The sequence below is a fragment of the Garra rufa genome, unplaced genomic scaffold (assembly GCF_049309525.1).
Source record: "Garra rufa unplaced genomic scaffold, GarRuf1.0 hap1_unplaced_004, whole genome shotgun sequence".
NCBI classification, from domain to species: domain Eukaryota; kingdom Metazoa; phylum Chordata; class Actinopteri; order Cypriniformes; family Cyprinidae; genus Garra; species Garra rufa.
The window spans coordinates 2,877,213-2,892,635 of NW_027394279.1; the positions used below are offsets into that span (position 1 = coordinate 2,877,213).

The following is a 15,423-nucleotide window of genomic DNA, read 5'->3' on the forward strand; positions in this document are numbered from 1 at the left end:
CAGTCGGGTAAGTTAGCTCCGAGCAGTGAAGCTCGTCTGTGTAATACATTTGCTGAAGACACTGCTTCAACTTTGAAATAAAACAGATCACAAACTGATTTAGCTGTTGATGTGTTGTAATGGGTATTTAGAGTTAAATCGCTGTAATATTTTAATTTTAAAGGCGTTCTAATTCGAGCAAATTAGGTCGTTTGTGAGCAGATATACAGAGAGAGTACGTGCTGAAGCTGTACACGGTGAAGGAAATGCTTAGAGTTTTGAATAAATTAGCTCAAATAGCTGAATTCAGGTCTTGGTGTGTTCTAATGGGTATTTACAATTAAATCGCTGGAATATTTTAATTTTAAAGGCGTTATTTATTTGCATTTTCCACCTAAGTCAAAGTGAAAGTAGGTCAGAGCTCAGCGATCTCCTGTTGAGTAGAGAGGATTTACTCCTTTAGAGGGCGCCTTTTTCTCAGCCCATTCAATTCTATGGGACATATTTCCATTCAGTGGAGAGGTATTGCTCCATTAGAGGGCGAAATTTTAGGAATTTTTAATATAAAAAAATTAATAATAAATCAACTGTAAGTCTGATCAGTCTAAAAAGATATAGCAACAATCTCGTGGTCAGGGCCCAGGGCTCTGCTGAGTTTGGGGCTTGTAGCCTTAAAGCTCTAGGAGGAGTAGCGTATAGAATTTTAGTCTCAGAAGAATTTTAATAATAATAATAATAATAAGTTTAAATAGCATAACAGTATGTTGGCTCTCCAAGCCAACATAATAATAAGTTTAAATAGCATAACAATATGTTGGCTTCTCCAAGCCAACATAATAATAAGTTTAAATAGCATAACAGTATGTTGGCTCTCCAAGCCAACATAATAATAAGTTTAAATAGCATAACAATATGTTGGCTTCTCCAAGCCAACATAACTAGAAGATAAAGTTCGATGACAAACTTTAAATGTTGGCTTGGAGAAGCAAACCGGGCAGCCTTCGTGCAAAAGGGCCAGCCCAGAACACTTAGAGCTCTCTGATTGAATTGTTGCTAGTAAAAATGCTATTACGATAAGTAATGCTTAGTATATTTTAGGCTAAACAGCTTGCCATAGAGGATTTATGTGTATTTTAGGTTAATCCGGCTTGCCATACAACAAGTGTGCAGCGGGTGCTTGAAAGCCACGACGCCTTGCTGTGCAGTTGAGCCTAAAAGCAGAAATAAGCAAGCATTTAAGCTGTGTAGTATATTACTCTACTATTATTGTGTTTAATCGCTGGAGTGTTTGAATTTAAATACCTTTAAAAGACGTGCAAATGATGTCTTTGTTAACAGACACATAAATGCAGCCGTGCATCTCCTGTTAGTTAGTTAAGCCTATGAAAAAAGTCATTTGCACCCAATGCAGGTCTTTAAAATATTCTTCTATATTTATTGTGTGCAATCGCTGGAGTGTTTGTATTTACATGCCTTTAAAAGACGTGCAGTCATGTATAATTCTCAGACAGACATCTCGGAGCTCATGTCTACACTGCTGAACACAGCGCTCTCTGTATGGAAAAAAAATACTCACAAACAACTACATTTAGCTGTTGATATTTTCTAATGGGTGGAATGAATTAAATCGCTGCAATATTGTAATTTTAAAGGCGTTCTAATTCGTCCAAATGATATCGTTCGTCTCCATTATACTCGTTGAAAGCAATCTGTACGCGGTGAAGGAAATGCTTAGGGTTTTGAATAAATTCGCTCAAACAGCTGAATTCAGGTCTTGATGTGTTCTAATGGGTATTTAAAATTAAATGACTGGAATATTGTAATTTTAAAGGCGTTATTTATATGCATTTTCCACCGAAGTCAAAGTGAAAGTGTGGGTCACAGCTTGGGAACATGTTCGTTAGTGAAACCTATTGAATAGCTCATTTGCAGCTAATGTTGTTCTTTAAAATATTCTTGTATATTTATTGTGTTGGATCGCTGGAGTGTTTTTATTTAAATGCTTTTAAAAGACGTGCAGTCATGTATAATTCTCAGTCGGGTAACAATAAAGCAGTCTTCAGCAAATGTGTGTTATACAGATGAGCTTCACGGTTCGGAGCTAACTTAACTTTGAAATAAAACAGATCACAAAAGGCTGATTTGTTGATGTGTTCTAATGGGTATTTACAAATAAATCGCTGAAATATATAAATTTTAAAGGCACTCTAATTCGTGCAATTTATGTTGTTTATGAGCACATACAGAGAGAGTTCGTGCTGACGGCTTGTACTCGCTGAAGGGTGCAAGCTTTTCTTTTACAAGAACTGCTCACAAACCACTGAATTAAGCTGTTGATGTGTTCTAATGGGTATTTAGAGTTAAATCGCTGTAATATTTACATTTTAAAAAGCCGTATTTATTTGTATTTCCACCGATTTCAGAGTGACTGTAAGCAAGAGGCTTGAGTCCCGCCTCTTCAGTGGAGAGGTATTGCGCCTCTAGATGGCGCATTTTTTCTCAGCCCATTGAAATCCTATAGAAATTTTTCATGTAAAAAAATTAATATTAAATCAACTGTAAGTCTGATCATTCCAAAAAGATATAGCAACACTTTGGTGACCAGGGCCCAGGGCTCAGCCGAGTTTGGGGCTTGTAGCCTTAAAGCTCTAGGAGGAGTAGCGTATAGAAAATTAGTCTCAGAAGAAGGTTGAATAATAACTAGAAGCTAAAGTTCGATGACAAACTTTAAATGTTGGCTTGGAGAGCCAAACCGGGCAGCCTTGGGGCAAAAGGGCCAGCCCAGAACACTTAGAACTCTCTAATTGAATTGTTGCTAGTAAAAATGGCAGTACGACAAGAAATGCTTAGTATATTTTAGGCTAAAACAGCTTGCCATAGAGGATCATGTGTGGATTTTAGGTTAAAACGGCTTGCCATACTGGAATATTGCTCCATTAGAGGGCGAAATTTTAGGAATTTTTAATGTAAAAAAATTAATATTAAATCAACTGTAAGTCTGATCATTCCAAAAAGATATAGCAACACTTTCGTGACCAGGGCCCAGGGCTCTGCCGAGTTTGGGGCTTGTAGCCTTAAAGCTCTAGGAGGAGTAGCGTATAGAATTTTAGTCTCAGAAGAAGTTTAATAATAATAAGTTTAAATAGCATAACAATATGTTGGCTTCTCCAAGCCAACATAACTAGAAGCTAAAGTTCGATGACAAACTTTAAATGTTGGCTTGGAGAAGCAAACCGGGCAGCCTTCGGGCAAAAGGGCCAGCCCAGAACACTTAGAGCTCTCTGATTGAATTGTTGTTAGTAAAAATGCTATTACGATAAGTAATGCTTAGTATATTTTAGGCTAAACAGCTTGCCATAGAGGATTTATGTGTATTTTAGGTTAAAACGGCTTGCCATACAACAAGTGTGCAGCGCGTGCTTGAAAGCGTTGCTGTGTGGTTGAGCCTAAAAGCAGAAATAAGCAAGCATTTAAGCTGTGTAATATATTACTCTACTATTATTGTGTTTAATCGCTGGAGTGTTTGTATACCTTTAAAAGACGTGCAAATTATGTAGATGAAGACTGAGCAGTGCATTCAATGTTAGTTAGTTAAGCCAGTGAAAAAAGTCATTTGCACTCAATGTAGGTCTTTAAAATATTCTTCTATATTTATTGTGTGCAATCGCTGGAGTGTTTGTATTTAAATGCCTTTAAAAGACGTGCAGTCATGTATAATTGTCAGTTGGACATCTCGGAGCTCATAACACACTGCTGAACACAGCGCTCTCTGTATGAAAAAAAAAATACTCACGAACAACTGCATTTAGCTGTTGATATTCTCTAATGGGTGGACTTAATTAATTCGCTGCAATATTGTAATTTTAAAGGCGGTCAAATTCGTGCAAATTATGTCGTTCGTCTCCATGTATCATAGTTGAAGGCAATCTGTACGCGGTGAAGGAAATGCTTCGGGTTTTCAATAAATTCGTTCAAACAGCTGAATTCAGGTCTTGATGTGTTCTAATGGGTATTTATAATTAAATGGCTGGAATATTGTAATTTTAAAGGCGTTATTTATATGCATTTTACACCGAAGTCAAAGTGAAAGTATAGGTTACAGCTCGGTAACATGTTCGTTAGTGAAACCTATTGAACAGCTCATTTGCAGCTAATATAGTTCTTTAAAATATTCTTGTATATTTATTGTGTTGGATCGCTGGAGTGTTTTTATTTAAATGCTTTTAAAAGACGCGCAGTCATGTATAATTCTCAGTCGGGTAAATTAACGTTAGCTCCGAGCCGTAAAGCTCGATCTGTATAACACATTTGCTGAAGACAGTGCTTTAACTTTGAAATAAAACAGATCACAAAAGGCTGATTTGTTGATGTGTTCTAATGGGTATTTACAAATAAATCGCTGAAATATATAAATTTTAAAGGCACTCTAATTCGTGCAATTTATGTTGTTTATGAGCACATACAGAGAGAGTTCGTGCTGACGGCTTGTATACTCGCTGAAGGGTGCAAGCATTTCTTTTACAAGAACTGCTCACAAACCACTGAATTTAGCTGTTGATGTGTTCTAATGGGTATTTACAATTAAATCGCTGGAATATTTAATTTTAAAAGGCGGTATTTATTTGTATTTCCACCGATTTCAGAGTGACTGTAAGCAAGAGGTTTGAGTCCCGCCTCTTCAGTCGAGAGGTATTGCGCCTCTAGATGGCGCATTTTTTCTCAGCCCATTGAAATCCTATAGAAATTTTTCATGTAAAAAAATTAATATTAAATCAACTGTAAGTCTGATCATTCCAAAAAGATATAGCAACACTTTCGTGACCAGGGCCCAGGGCTCCGCCGAGTTTGGGGCTTGTAGCCTTAAAGCTCTAGGAGGAGTAGCGTATAGAATTTTAGTCTCAGAAGAATTTTAATAATAATAATAATAAGTTTAAATAGCATAACAATATGTTGGCTTCTCCAAGCCAACATAACTAGAAGCTAAAGTTCGATGACAAACTTTAAATGTTGGCTTGGAGAGCTAAACCGGGCAGCCTTGGGGCAAAAGGGCCAGCCCAGAACACTTAGAGCTCTCTAATTGAATTGTTGCTAGTAAAAATGGCAGTACGACAAGAAATGCTTAGTATATTTTAGGCTAAAACAGCTTGCCATAGAGGATCATGTGTGGATTTTAGGTTAAAACGGCTTGCCATACTGGAATATTGCTCCATTAGAGGGCGAAATTTTAGGAATTTTTAATGTAAAAAAATTAATATTAAATCAACTGTAAGTCTGATCATTCCAAAAAGATATAGCAACACTTTCGTGACCAGGGCCCAGGGCTCTGCCGAGTTTGGGGCTTGTAGCCTTAAAGCTCTAGGAGGAGTAGCGTATAGAATTTTAGTCTCAGAAGAAGTTTAATAATAACTAGAAGCTAAAGTTCGATGACAAACTTTAAATGTTGGCTTGGAGAAGCAAACCGGGCAGCCTTCGGGCAAAAGGGCCAGCCCAGAACACTTAGAGCTCTCTGATTGAATTGTTGTTAGTAAAAATGCTATTACGATAAGTAATGCTTAGTATATTTTAGGCTAAACAGCTTGCCATAGAGGATTTATGTGTATTTTAGGTTAAAACGGCTTGCCATACAACAAGTGTGCAGCGCGTGCTTGAAAGCGTTGCTGTGTGGTTGAGCCTAAAAGCAGAAATAAGCAAGCATTTAAGCTGTGTAATATATTACTCTACTATTATTGTGTTTAATCGCTGGAGTGTTTGTATACCTTTAAAAGACGTGCAAATTATGTAGATGAAGACTGAGCAGTGCATTCAATGTTAGTTAGTTAAGCCAGTGAAAAAAGTCATTTGCACTCAATGTAGGTCTTTAAAATATTCTTCTATATTTATTGTGTGCAATCGCTGGAGTGTTTGTATTTAAATGCCTTTAAAAGACGTGCAGTCATGTATAATTGTCAGTTGGACATCTCGGAGCTCATAACACACTGCTGAACACAGCGCTCTCTGTATGAAAAAAAAAATACTCACGAACAACTGCATTTAGCTGTTGATATTCTCTAATGGGTGGACTTAATTAATTCGCTGCAATATTGTAATTTTAAAGGCGGTCAAATTCGTGCAAATTATGTCGTTCGTCTCCATGTATCATAGTTGAAGGCAATCTGTACGCGGTGAAGGAAATGCTTCGGGTTTTCAATAAATTCGTTCAAACAGCTGAATTCAGGTCTTGATGTGTTCTAATGGGTATTTATAATTAAATGGCTGGAATATTGTAATTTTAAAGGCGTTATTTATATGCATTTTACACCGAAGTCAAAGTGAAAGTATAGGTTACAGCTCGGTAACATGTTCGTTAGTGAAACCTATTGAACAGCTCATTTGCAGCTAATATAGTTCTTTAAAATATTCTTGTATATTTATTGTGTTGGATCGCTGGAGTGTTTTTATTTAAATGCTTTTAAAAGACGCGCAGTCATGTATAATTCTCAGTCGGGTAAATTAACGTTAGCTCCGAGCCGTAAAGCTCGATCTGTATAACACATTTGCTGAAGACAGTGCTTTAACTTTGAAATAAAACAGATCACAAAAGGCTGATTTGTTGATGTGTTCTAATGGGTATTTACAAATAAATCGCTGAAATATATAAATTTTAAAGGCACTCTAATTCGTGCAATTTATGTTGTTTATGAGCACATACAGAGAGAGTTCGTGCTGACGGCTTGTATACTCGCTGAAGGGTGCAAGCATTTCTTTTACAAGAACTGCTCACAAACCACTGAATTTAGCTGTTGATGTGTTCTAATGGGTATTTACAATTAAATCGCTGGAATATTTAATTTTAAAAGGCGGTATTTATTTGTATTTCCACCGATTTCAGAGTGACTGTAAGCAAGAGGTTTGAGTCCCGCCTCTTCAGTCGAGAGGTATTGCGCCTCTAGATGGCGCATTTTTTCTCAGCCCATTGAAATCCTATAGAAATTTTTCATGTAAAAAAATTAATATTAAATCAACTGTAAGTCTGATCATTCCAAAAAGATATAGCAACACTTTCGTGACCAGGGCCCAGGGCTCCGCCGAGTTTGGGGCTTGTAGCCTTAAAGCTCTAGGAGGAGTAGCGTATAGAATTTTAGTCTCAGAAGAATTTTAATAATAATAATAATAAGTTTAAATAGCATAACAATATGTTGGCTTCTCCAAGCCAACATAACTAGAAGCTAAAGTTCGATGACAAACTTTAAATGTTGGCTTGGAGAGCCAAACCGGGCAGCCTTCGGGCAAAAGGGCCAGCCCAGAACACTTAGAGCTCTCTAATTGAATTGTTGCTAGTAAAAATGGCAGTACGACAAGAAATGCTTAGTATATTTTAGGCTAAAACAGCTTGCCATAGAGGATCATGTGTGGATTTTAGGTTAAAACGGCTTGCCATACTGGAATATTGCTCCATTAGAGGGCGAAATTTTAGGAATTTTTTATGTAAAAAAATTAATATTAAATCAACTGTAAGTCTGATCATTCCAAAAAGATATAGCAACACTTTCGTGACCAGGGCCCAGGGCTCTGCCGAGTTTGGGGCTTGTAGCCTTAAAGCTCTAGGAGGAGTAGCGTATAGAATTTTAGTCTCAGAAGAAGTTTAATAATAATAATAAGTTTAAATAGCATAACAATATGTTGGCTTCTCCAAGCCAACATAATAAGTTTAAATAGCATAACAATATGTTGGCTTCTCCAAGCCAACATAATAATAATAATAATAAGTTTAAATAGCATAACAATATGTTGGCTTCTCCAAGCCAACATAATAAGTTTAAATAGCATAACAGTATGTTGGCTCTCCAAGCCAACATAATAATAATAATAATAAGTTTAAATAGCATAACAGTATGTTGGCTCTCCAAGCCAACATAATAATAAGTTTAAATAGCATAACAATATGTTGGCTTCTCCAAGCCAACATAATAATAAGTTTAAATAGCATAACAATATGTTGGCTTCTCCAAGCCAACATAATAATAATAATAATAATAATAATAATAATAATAAGTTTAAATAGCATAACAATATGTTGGCTTCTCCAAGCCAACATAATAAGTTTAAATAGCATAACAGTATGTTGGCTCTCCAAGCCAACATAATAATAATAAGTTTAAATAGCATAACAATATGTTGGCTTCTCCAAGCCAACATAATAATAAGTTTAAATAGCATAACAATATGTTGGCTTCTCCAAGCCAACATAATAATAATAAGGTTAAATAGGATTTCAGTAAGTTGGCTTTCCCAAGCCAACTTAATAACTAGCATTGCATGTCTTACCTCTATATGTTTCTTCAAAATTTGAAGGGGAGTTTTTAAACGCTAACAATTCTTTGCGTTGAGGTAGGCACTTGACACATTGAAAACGCCAGGAGTCATTCTTTGAACCTTTAAATTCAAATAACTTGCTTAAATAAGGCCAGGGGTGTCTCTCAGAATCAGAGATACAGGGCACAGGCTCAAGCTCAGTCGACGTTGTTGGCTCTTCGTCCATGTTTGATATTTGGTGTCCTTTTCTTCGATTTACATCAGTTCCGCTTGTGTTGTTTCAGAACGCGCGCTCACTATTTTTTCGGCTTGAGTTCTTTGACCAATCAGATCTGTTTCAACGTGCATTGGCCAGCAACGCCAAAACGTCAGTCGACCAAAAAAAATTTTATGCAAGATTCGGAAGGATGTAACGACACGCATTTTAATAATGTAGTGGAGTACAAAGTACAGATAATTGCTGAAAAATCTACTTGAGTAAAAGTAAAAGTATGCATTATTTTTTTTTACTTAAGTAAAGTATAGATACGTAAAAATTTACTTAAGTACAGTAACGAAGTACAAATACTTCGTTACATTCCACCACTGCTTTTAGTACAACACATTTTAATTTAATTATTATTTAGTTTTTTTTATTTGTAAGCACTGTGCAGTGTTAATGTTCAAACTATGTGTTTACAATGTTGTGGCTAACAACAATAAATATTCTTATTAGGAATAAAACTGCCTCGAGTCAGGCCTACTATGCTACTGTATTTTAATGCTGGTCATTATGGTGGTACTTGGAGAGCCAAATATTTTCTGAAGTGGTACTTGGTATAAGAAGTTTGAGAACCACTGCTCTAGCCAATTCTAGTTGAGCTGCATGGTTCTGGACTGTGAGTACAGGTTGCACTATAGGACGTTGGACCCTTATGCCACCCTCATGGTCAACATCTGTTGGCATATGATGTTGGGCATATGTGGATGTGCCATCCTGGAGGAGCTGGACTATCTGTGCAACGTATGAAATTTGAGAGAAAGAAACTCAACTTGATATCATATGTGTATGTTTGTAAGAGAGCCTACTTTTGTTGCACCATGACTCGCACAACTCATTTTGAATCCTTGAATTTCTCCAGTCAGGTAAGAGGGAGGCTGAAGGAAGAAGTGGAAGGCATGAGAATGACTGATCCCAATTTCAAACCAGGCCTTGTGGTGTTACAGGTTAGTGGTAACCTGTCTATGAATGACAGTTGATCATTTCTGAAGTACTGATGAAAATGATGTTAATAGTTCTATTTTGCACTATTTTGCAATAAATTATTCATTGCTGAATGGAAACGGGACAGTTAATTTTTTTTATTTTTTTTATTTCCATGAAAAGAGTAAATGTATTTGATATTTTGCCTTTTCAAATTTCCAATCTAAGAATTTAAAATTGTTTATTTCTAATTGGCAATTGTGCAAATGTGTTGTTCTGTGATTTAATTAAAATTTGTAAATTAAAAATGTAGATAATTTTCCAGTCAGACTAAAGTTTAAACACCCCTCTTATAATTGCACGTGCTAGCCTTCTCGAAAAATGCTTCATGTTTAAAATATACAGGCGCATCTAAAAATATCGTGAAAAAGTTATTGTTTTTGTAATTTATTTTAAAAACTTAAACTTTCATATATTCTAGATTCGTTACATGTAAAGTAAAACATTTCAAAAGTTTTTTTGTTTTAACTTTGATGACTGGAGCTTACAGCTCATGAAAGTCAAAACTCCAATATCTCAAAATATTAGAATATTTCCTAAGTAATAATAAAAAAAGGCTTTGCAAAACAGAAAAAAAAAATTCTAATTTTTTTGAGATGCGCCTGTACTTGCATTGGTACCCAGGTGGTAAATCCTATTTTTGCCCACTGCACAAAAATAACACGTTCTGTATAAGTTTTTTTCTTTTTTTAGGTTATTTACAAACAATCTCCATGCAATGAGATATAAAACCTTAAAACTAGGGGTGGGCATAGATACATTTTTTAATCTAGATTAAATCTTGGAATTAATCTAGATTAAAATGGCTAATTTGAATTCTGCTGAAGGCATTCAGAATATGTGTGCTACCCAAATAATGACTAAAAGTAAGTCTTCGAGAACGGGCCAGGTGGTGCATTAGATCAGGCGCTCATCTCCTGTTTCCAAAATGCATCACAAACTGCTTGACAATTGTATTTACAACATAATTACCTATACAAACTTGTGTAACCAAGTACTTCTGCGCAAAAGGCTGCACGACGTGCGCGTTGCCGTTAAATACATGCTAAGTCTGGTATTTGAACATACTTTTGTATATATTTTGTCTGTTCAAGCAAAGGAAGACACAAAAAAAACATCAATTCGGGGGTTGTGCATTGCCTGAGACACGGCTCTATGTGTGTGCACAGAATACACTGAAAGAAGTTGTTGGTCATGTCTTTTTGCATGAACATGATGGGTGAAGAAGCAGTGTCCATATACTGATAATATGTAAAATATGTGTGTTTAACATGCAGAGGATCATTATGTATCACGAAACATACTATTATGGGAGTCAAATGGAAAAAATTAACAATTTAATTGTAATGGCATAAAAATTTTAATTATAAAAGGGGGCCATCTTGCCCCACTGCTGCAACAAAACGACCCCCTACCTGGGCAAAGAAGCCTTACCCATTTAAGATTACTGGGGGAAGCATTTTGACAATGTAATTTAAATAAATGAACTAAAATGGAGTGTTTAATAATAACAAATAAAGTACAGAAGCATAGTTAGAGTGCAAAGTATCTGAATGGCAATTAAATTCAACACTTAAAACTGAAAACATCATAATAAACAAACACTTAAAATGCAGTGAAACTGATTTTTTTTCACTCAGTTTTATGTTGTGATAAATTGCAGTATTAATTACAAGTTTACAGTATTGTTCTCAGGCTAAAGCATTCTTACATAACAACAACATATAAACATTAAATTGTAATATTTTTTTATATATATACAGTCAAGCCCAAAATTATTCATACCCCATGCAAATTCTGACTTAAAGTCTTATTCAACCAGCAAGTTTTTTTTTGACTGGAAATGACACAGGCTTCTCCCAAAAGATAATAAGATGATGTACAAGAGGCAAAAAATATTTCTCAGCTTTGATTTACATTTGAACAAAAAGTGGCATGTCCAAAATTATTCATACCCTTCTCAATAATAAAAAAAGCCTTTATTGGCTATTACAGCAATCAAACGTTTCCTATAATTGCTGACCAGCTTTTTGCATGCCTCCACTGGTATTTTTGCCCATTCATCTTTAGCTATGAGCTCCAGCTCTTTCAGGTTGGAGGGTCTCATTGCCATCACACTGATCTTTAGATTTCTCCACATATTCTCAGTTGGATTTAAGTCAGGACTCTGGCTGGGCCACTGCAAACGTTAATGTTTTTGTCTGCTAACCATTTCTTCACCACTTTTGCTGTGTGTATTGGGTCGTTGTCCTGCTGAAATGCTGTCAACAATGCTGGTTAAATAAAGGTAACTTTAAGTCAGAATTTACCAGGGGTATGAATAATTTTGGGCGTGTGTGTGTGTGTGTGTGTGTGTGTGTGTGTGTGTGTATGTGTGTGTGTATATACACACACATACACACACACACACACACACACACACACACACACACACTCACACAGTCAAGCCTTGGGATTGTCAGTGGAAGTAAACAGTTGTCTTACACACAGAACAAGCATGCCCGCCCAGATAAAGTATATGTGGGAAGCACTGTCGGAAGTTGCACATGCAAGCACCCCAAAGTCATAATTATGATAGCATACGAAAGCAACATTACTTCAGTGGTTTTCATTCCTTGTCCTGAAAACTTGCAGTACTACACATTTTGTATATCTCTCAAATCTGCCACACTCAGTTTAGCTCAGTGAGCTGATGATCTGAATCAGGTGTGTTAAATACCTAATGTGCAGTGCTGTGGGTGGTGCTTAGTGCTTGGCAGGGCTTGACAGTGCAACCATTTGCATTTGCGACTGAAAACTACTGCATGAGACTATGAAAAAAGTATTTAGGAGCACCCATGCAACTGACCCAAAGACAGTCACTTGCTTCATTCCTGAATGAATTAGCCATTCAAACGAATCTTTGTCTTTTTAGTCTTTATTAAGTCATTTAATTTTTAATATTCAAAATATTACATTTATAACATTATTCTTAACATGAATTTATAAATTTAATTGCGCTCATGCCACCTCTGAGCCTCATTAAACATCTGAAAATACACCTACAAGCCACTTTTGTGTTCTTCTATGCCACCTCTATAGTACAAATTAATTTGGTAATACTAATTTCATTTGATTGGTAACTACTACTACTTCTTCTTCTATGTGTTCTTATTCTATTGTTTTTATTAGAAATGGTAAAAAGCTTATAAATATATACTTTAAATTTGACATAAGATTATATACTTTTAATAAAGTTTGAAAAATACCATTACAAAGGTAAAAACAAAATTCCCTTGTAAATCACTTTAAGTAGTCAAATATTTACTTTTTGATAATATTTTTTTAATTATTGATCAGAAGGTGCTCTTGAAATTTAATGCACAAACACGTAAGCACAGAGATCCTTCAGGAGCAGGGTTACTCATCCCTATCCCCTAGTGAAAAACACTGTTGTTATCATTATTAGTAGTAAAAGTAGTTAAGAAAAATTACTTTAGCAGAGGCTTTAACTGGAAAAAGGGAAAGGAGAAAATTACTAAAAACATTGGAAAATAAAGAAGTTTTAAACATGCTTGAATATTTGTTTGTTTATGTTTGTTTGTTATAGGTGGGAGACAGAGATGACTCAAACTTGTACATCAGCATGAAGCTAAAAGCAGCTGCTGAGGTAAAATCACATCAGCACAGTGATGGACTTGCTTTAGTGTGTAGATGTCTCTGCGTTTGGTTTTCGACCACTGAAACTGGGTAATATTTAACTGGATATAATCTGGATATGGAGCTACTTTGAGATCCCCCATATCTCTGACACGGAATTATGTAGAGCCTTCAAAATAAAGATTCCAAACATAGTTTATTAAGAACTAGAATCTAAAATCATATTGCAATATCTTTACGTATTAAATCAGAAAGAGCTTTATTTCAAAGTGTGTTTACACACACAAAGAATTTGTCTTGGTGTTTCACCGAGCTTCCGGTACAGAAAGTACAAACATTGTGCAGACATACATCAAATTAAGGTAATTAAACACTAATATTAGATAGAATAGACAATAAATGATAAATAACAATAGTAATAAAAATATACAGAAAAATGTCCATAGATAGAACTGTGAATGTGCATGTGCTATTTACAGATTAAGGTTTTTTTTAGGTTTTGATTGTGTTGTTCAGGTGGGATATGGCCTGAAAGAAAAAACTGCTCTTGTGTCTGGCTGTTTTGGTGCTCAGTGCTCTGTAGCACCAGCCGGAGGGCAACAGTTCAAAGAGAGAGTGGGCTGGGTGTGAGGGGTCCAGAGTGATTTTCTTAGCCCTTTTCTCTGTTTTTTGCTAATGAATCGCTTGAAATGAATGATCGAAGTCACAAGTTTGAATCAGTCGGAGCAGTTGCAGAGTAAATGACCCAATTGATTTGATTCATCTGTTCCTCTTTTCATGTCTTTGTCTATGTTTACACAACACTATCAGTACTACTACTTGCTTAGCTCGATTGTTTTCTGACATTAACAGAAATAAGCAAAAAAGGTATGATGTGTTTTAAATTGCATGAATTTTGCGTGAAAAGAAGTGCTTATTGACAAAATTAAACACTTATTTCATAGATACATTGTCTTTCAATAATTTAATCACTTTTCAGGTACCTCTTCAGGAATATTTCTATTTTCAAGAGTTTTCCAGGCCTATATTTCAAAAAGTCTGGAATGTGAGATAAAGGCATGCAAACTTTGGAAAAAAATATTATTTATGGCACTCAGACAGGTTTGTCGAAAACTTTTTTGTGTGTAAAAAATCCTCTATTGTGTGGTGTCATACAATTATTTAATTGCTCCCGAACATGTTTGATATTTAAGATTTTTGATCGCCTTTGAAGTGATACCTAAGAAAGTCTTAGCAGCCACAAAAGAGTACTGAGAAAGATCATCACCCATATTCTTTTTTTATACAGTTTTTCCACTATTAAACGGAACGCATGCCAGGAAAGCCAGCTGACAATGTTGATTGTTTTTTTTCTCAAAGTCACGTTGGATCTCGCGAGTCTCCGTTAAATCCTGTGTCACTGTTAAATCGTTCCTACAATCAACAAGTGTGTGGTCTCAACCCAGATTTAGAAGATTTAGTAGAGTAAGGTGATGTCTAATTTTCCAATATCTGGCACTGTGAGCATCTGCCGTTTTAAACTTTGTATATGCAAAATAAGATGGGACCATCGCAACTGGCCCTACAGGTACTCGGCCCTGCACCAACAGTGAGACAGTGGCATCGCTTTTCCTCTCCTTTCAAGCACCAAATCAAGGCTTGGCTTTATCTCTCAACTGTAAAAGGGTTGGTGGCTACAGCCGGTCATCAGATGGGCACCCTTCCTTGGTGTTTCATCGATTTAAGCCCATGACACCTCGGTAGGGATAGGAAGCAGATCCAGTGTCCTGGATCTACCCCTGCTGACCACCACCCAGCTCTATGTCACATTTACATTTATGCATCTAGCAGACGCTTTTATCCAAAGCAACTTACAATTGGGAAAATACAACAAGCGATTCATCCTAAAGAGGCAGATCGACATAGGAAGTGCTCATACCATAAACCAAATACCATATATCAAGCATTGTTAGATGAGTACAGGCTAGAAAGGGAAGAATAAGAAAAGAGGAGAACAAAGTTTTTTTTTTTTTTTTTTTTTTTTTTTTTTTAAATTGAGTCAAATAGTGTCGAAAGAGATGGGTTTTCAGCAGTCACTTGAAACTGTCAAGGAGTCTGCATTCCGGATAGGGGTGGGAAGATCGTTCCACCACGCAGGAATGGTGAACGAAAATGTTCTGTGATTTCATGCCTCTCTGTGGTGGTACAATGAGGCGTCTCTCACTAGAGGATCTCAGACTTCTGGAGGGAGTGTAGACAGTGTGCGAATTATACCTTGACAATCGGGGGGG

At 36.0% G+C, this 15,423-nt stretch overlaps 1 protein-coding gene across 1 annotated transcript in view; it reads left to right on the plus strand.

Annotated features, from left to right (window-relative positions):
- The window catches only part of LOC141312710 (C-1-tetrahydrofolate synthase, cytoplasmic-like), a 168,128-nt gene that overhangs the window by 94,445 nt on the left and 58,260 nt on the right, over window positions 1-15,423 (plus strand). Inside the window, exons 2-3 of the mRNA XM_073832595.1 lie at window positions 9,393-9,477; window positions 13,104-13,163. Coding sequence (XP_073688696.1) covers window positions 9,393-9,477; window positions 13,104-13,163 — 145 coding nt within the window. The remainder of the gene's footprint in view (window positions 1-9,392; window positions 9,478-13,103; window positions 13,164-15,423) is intronic.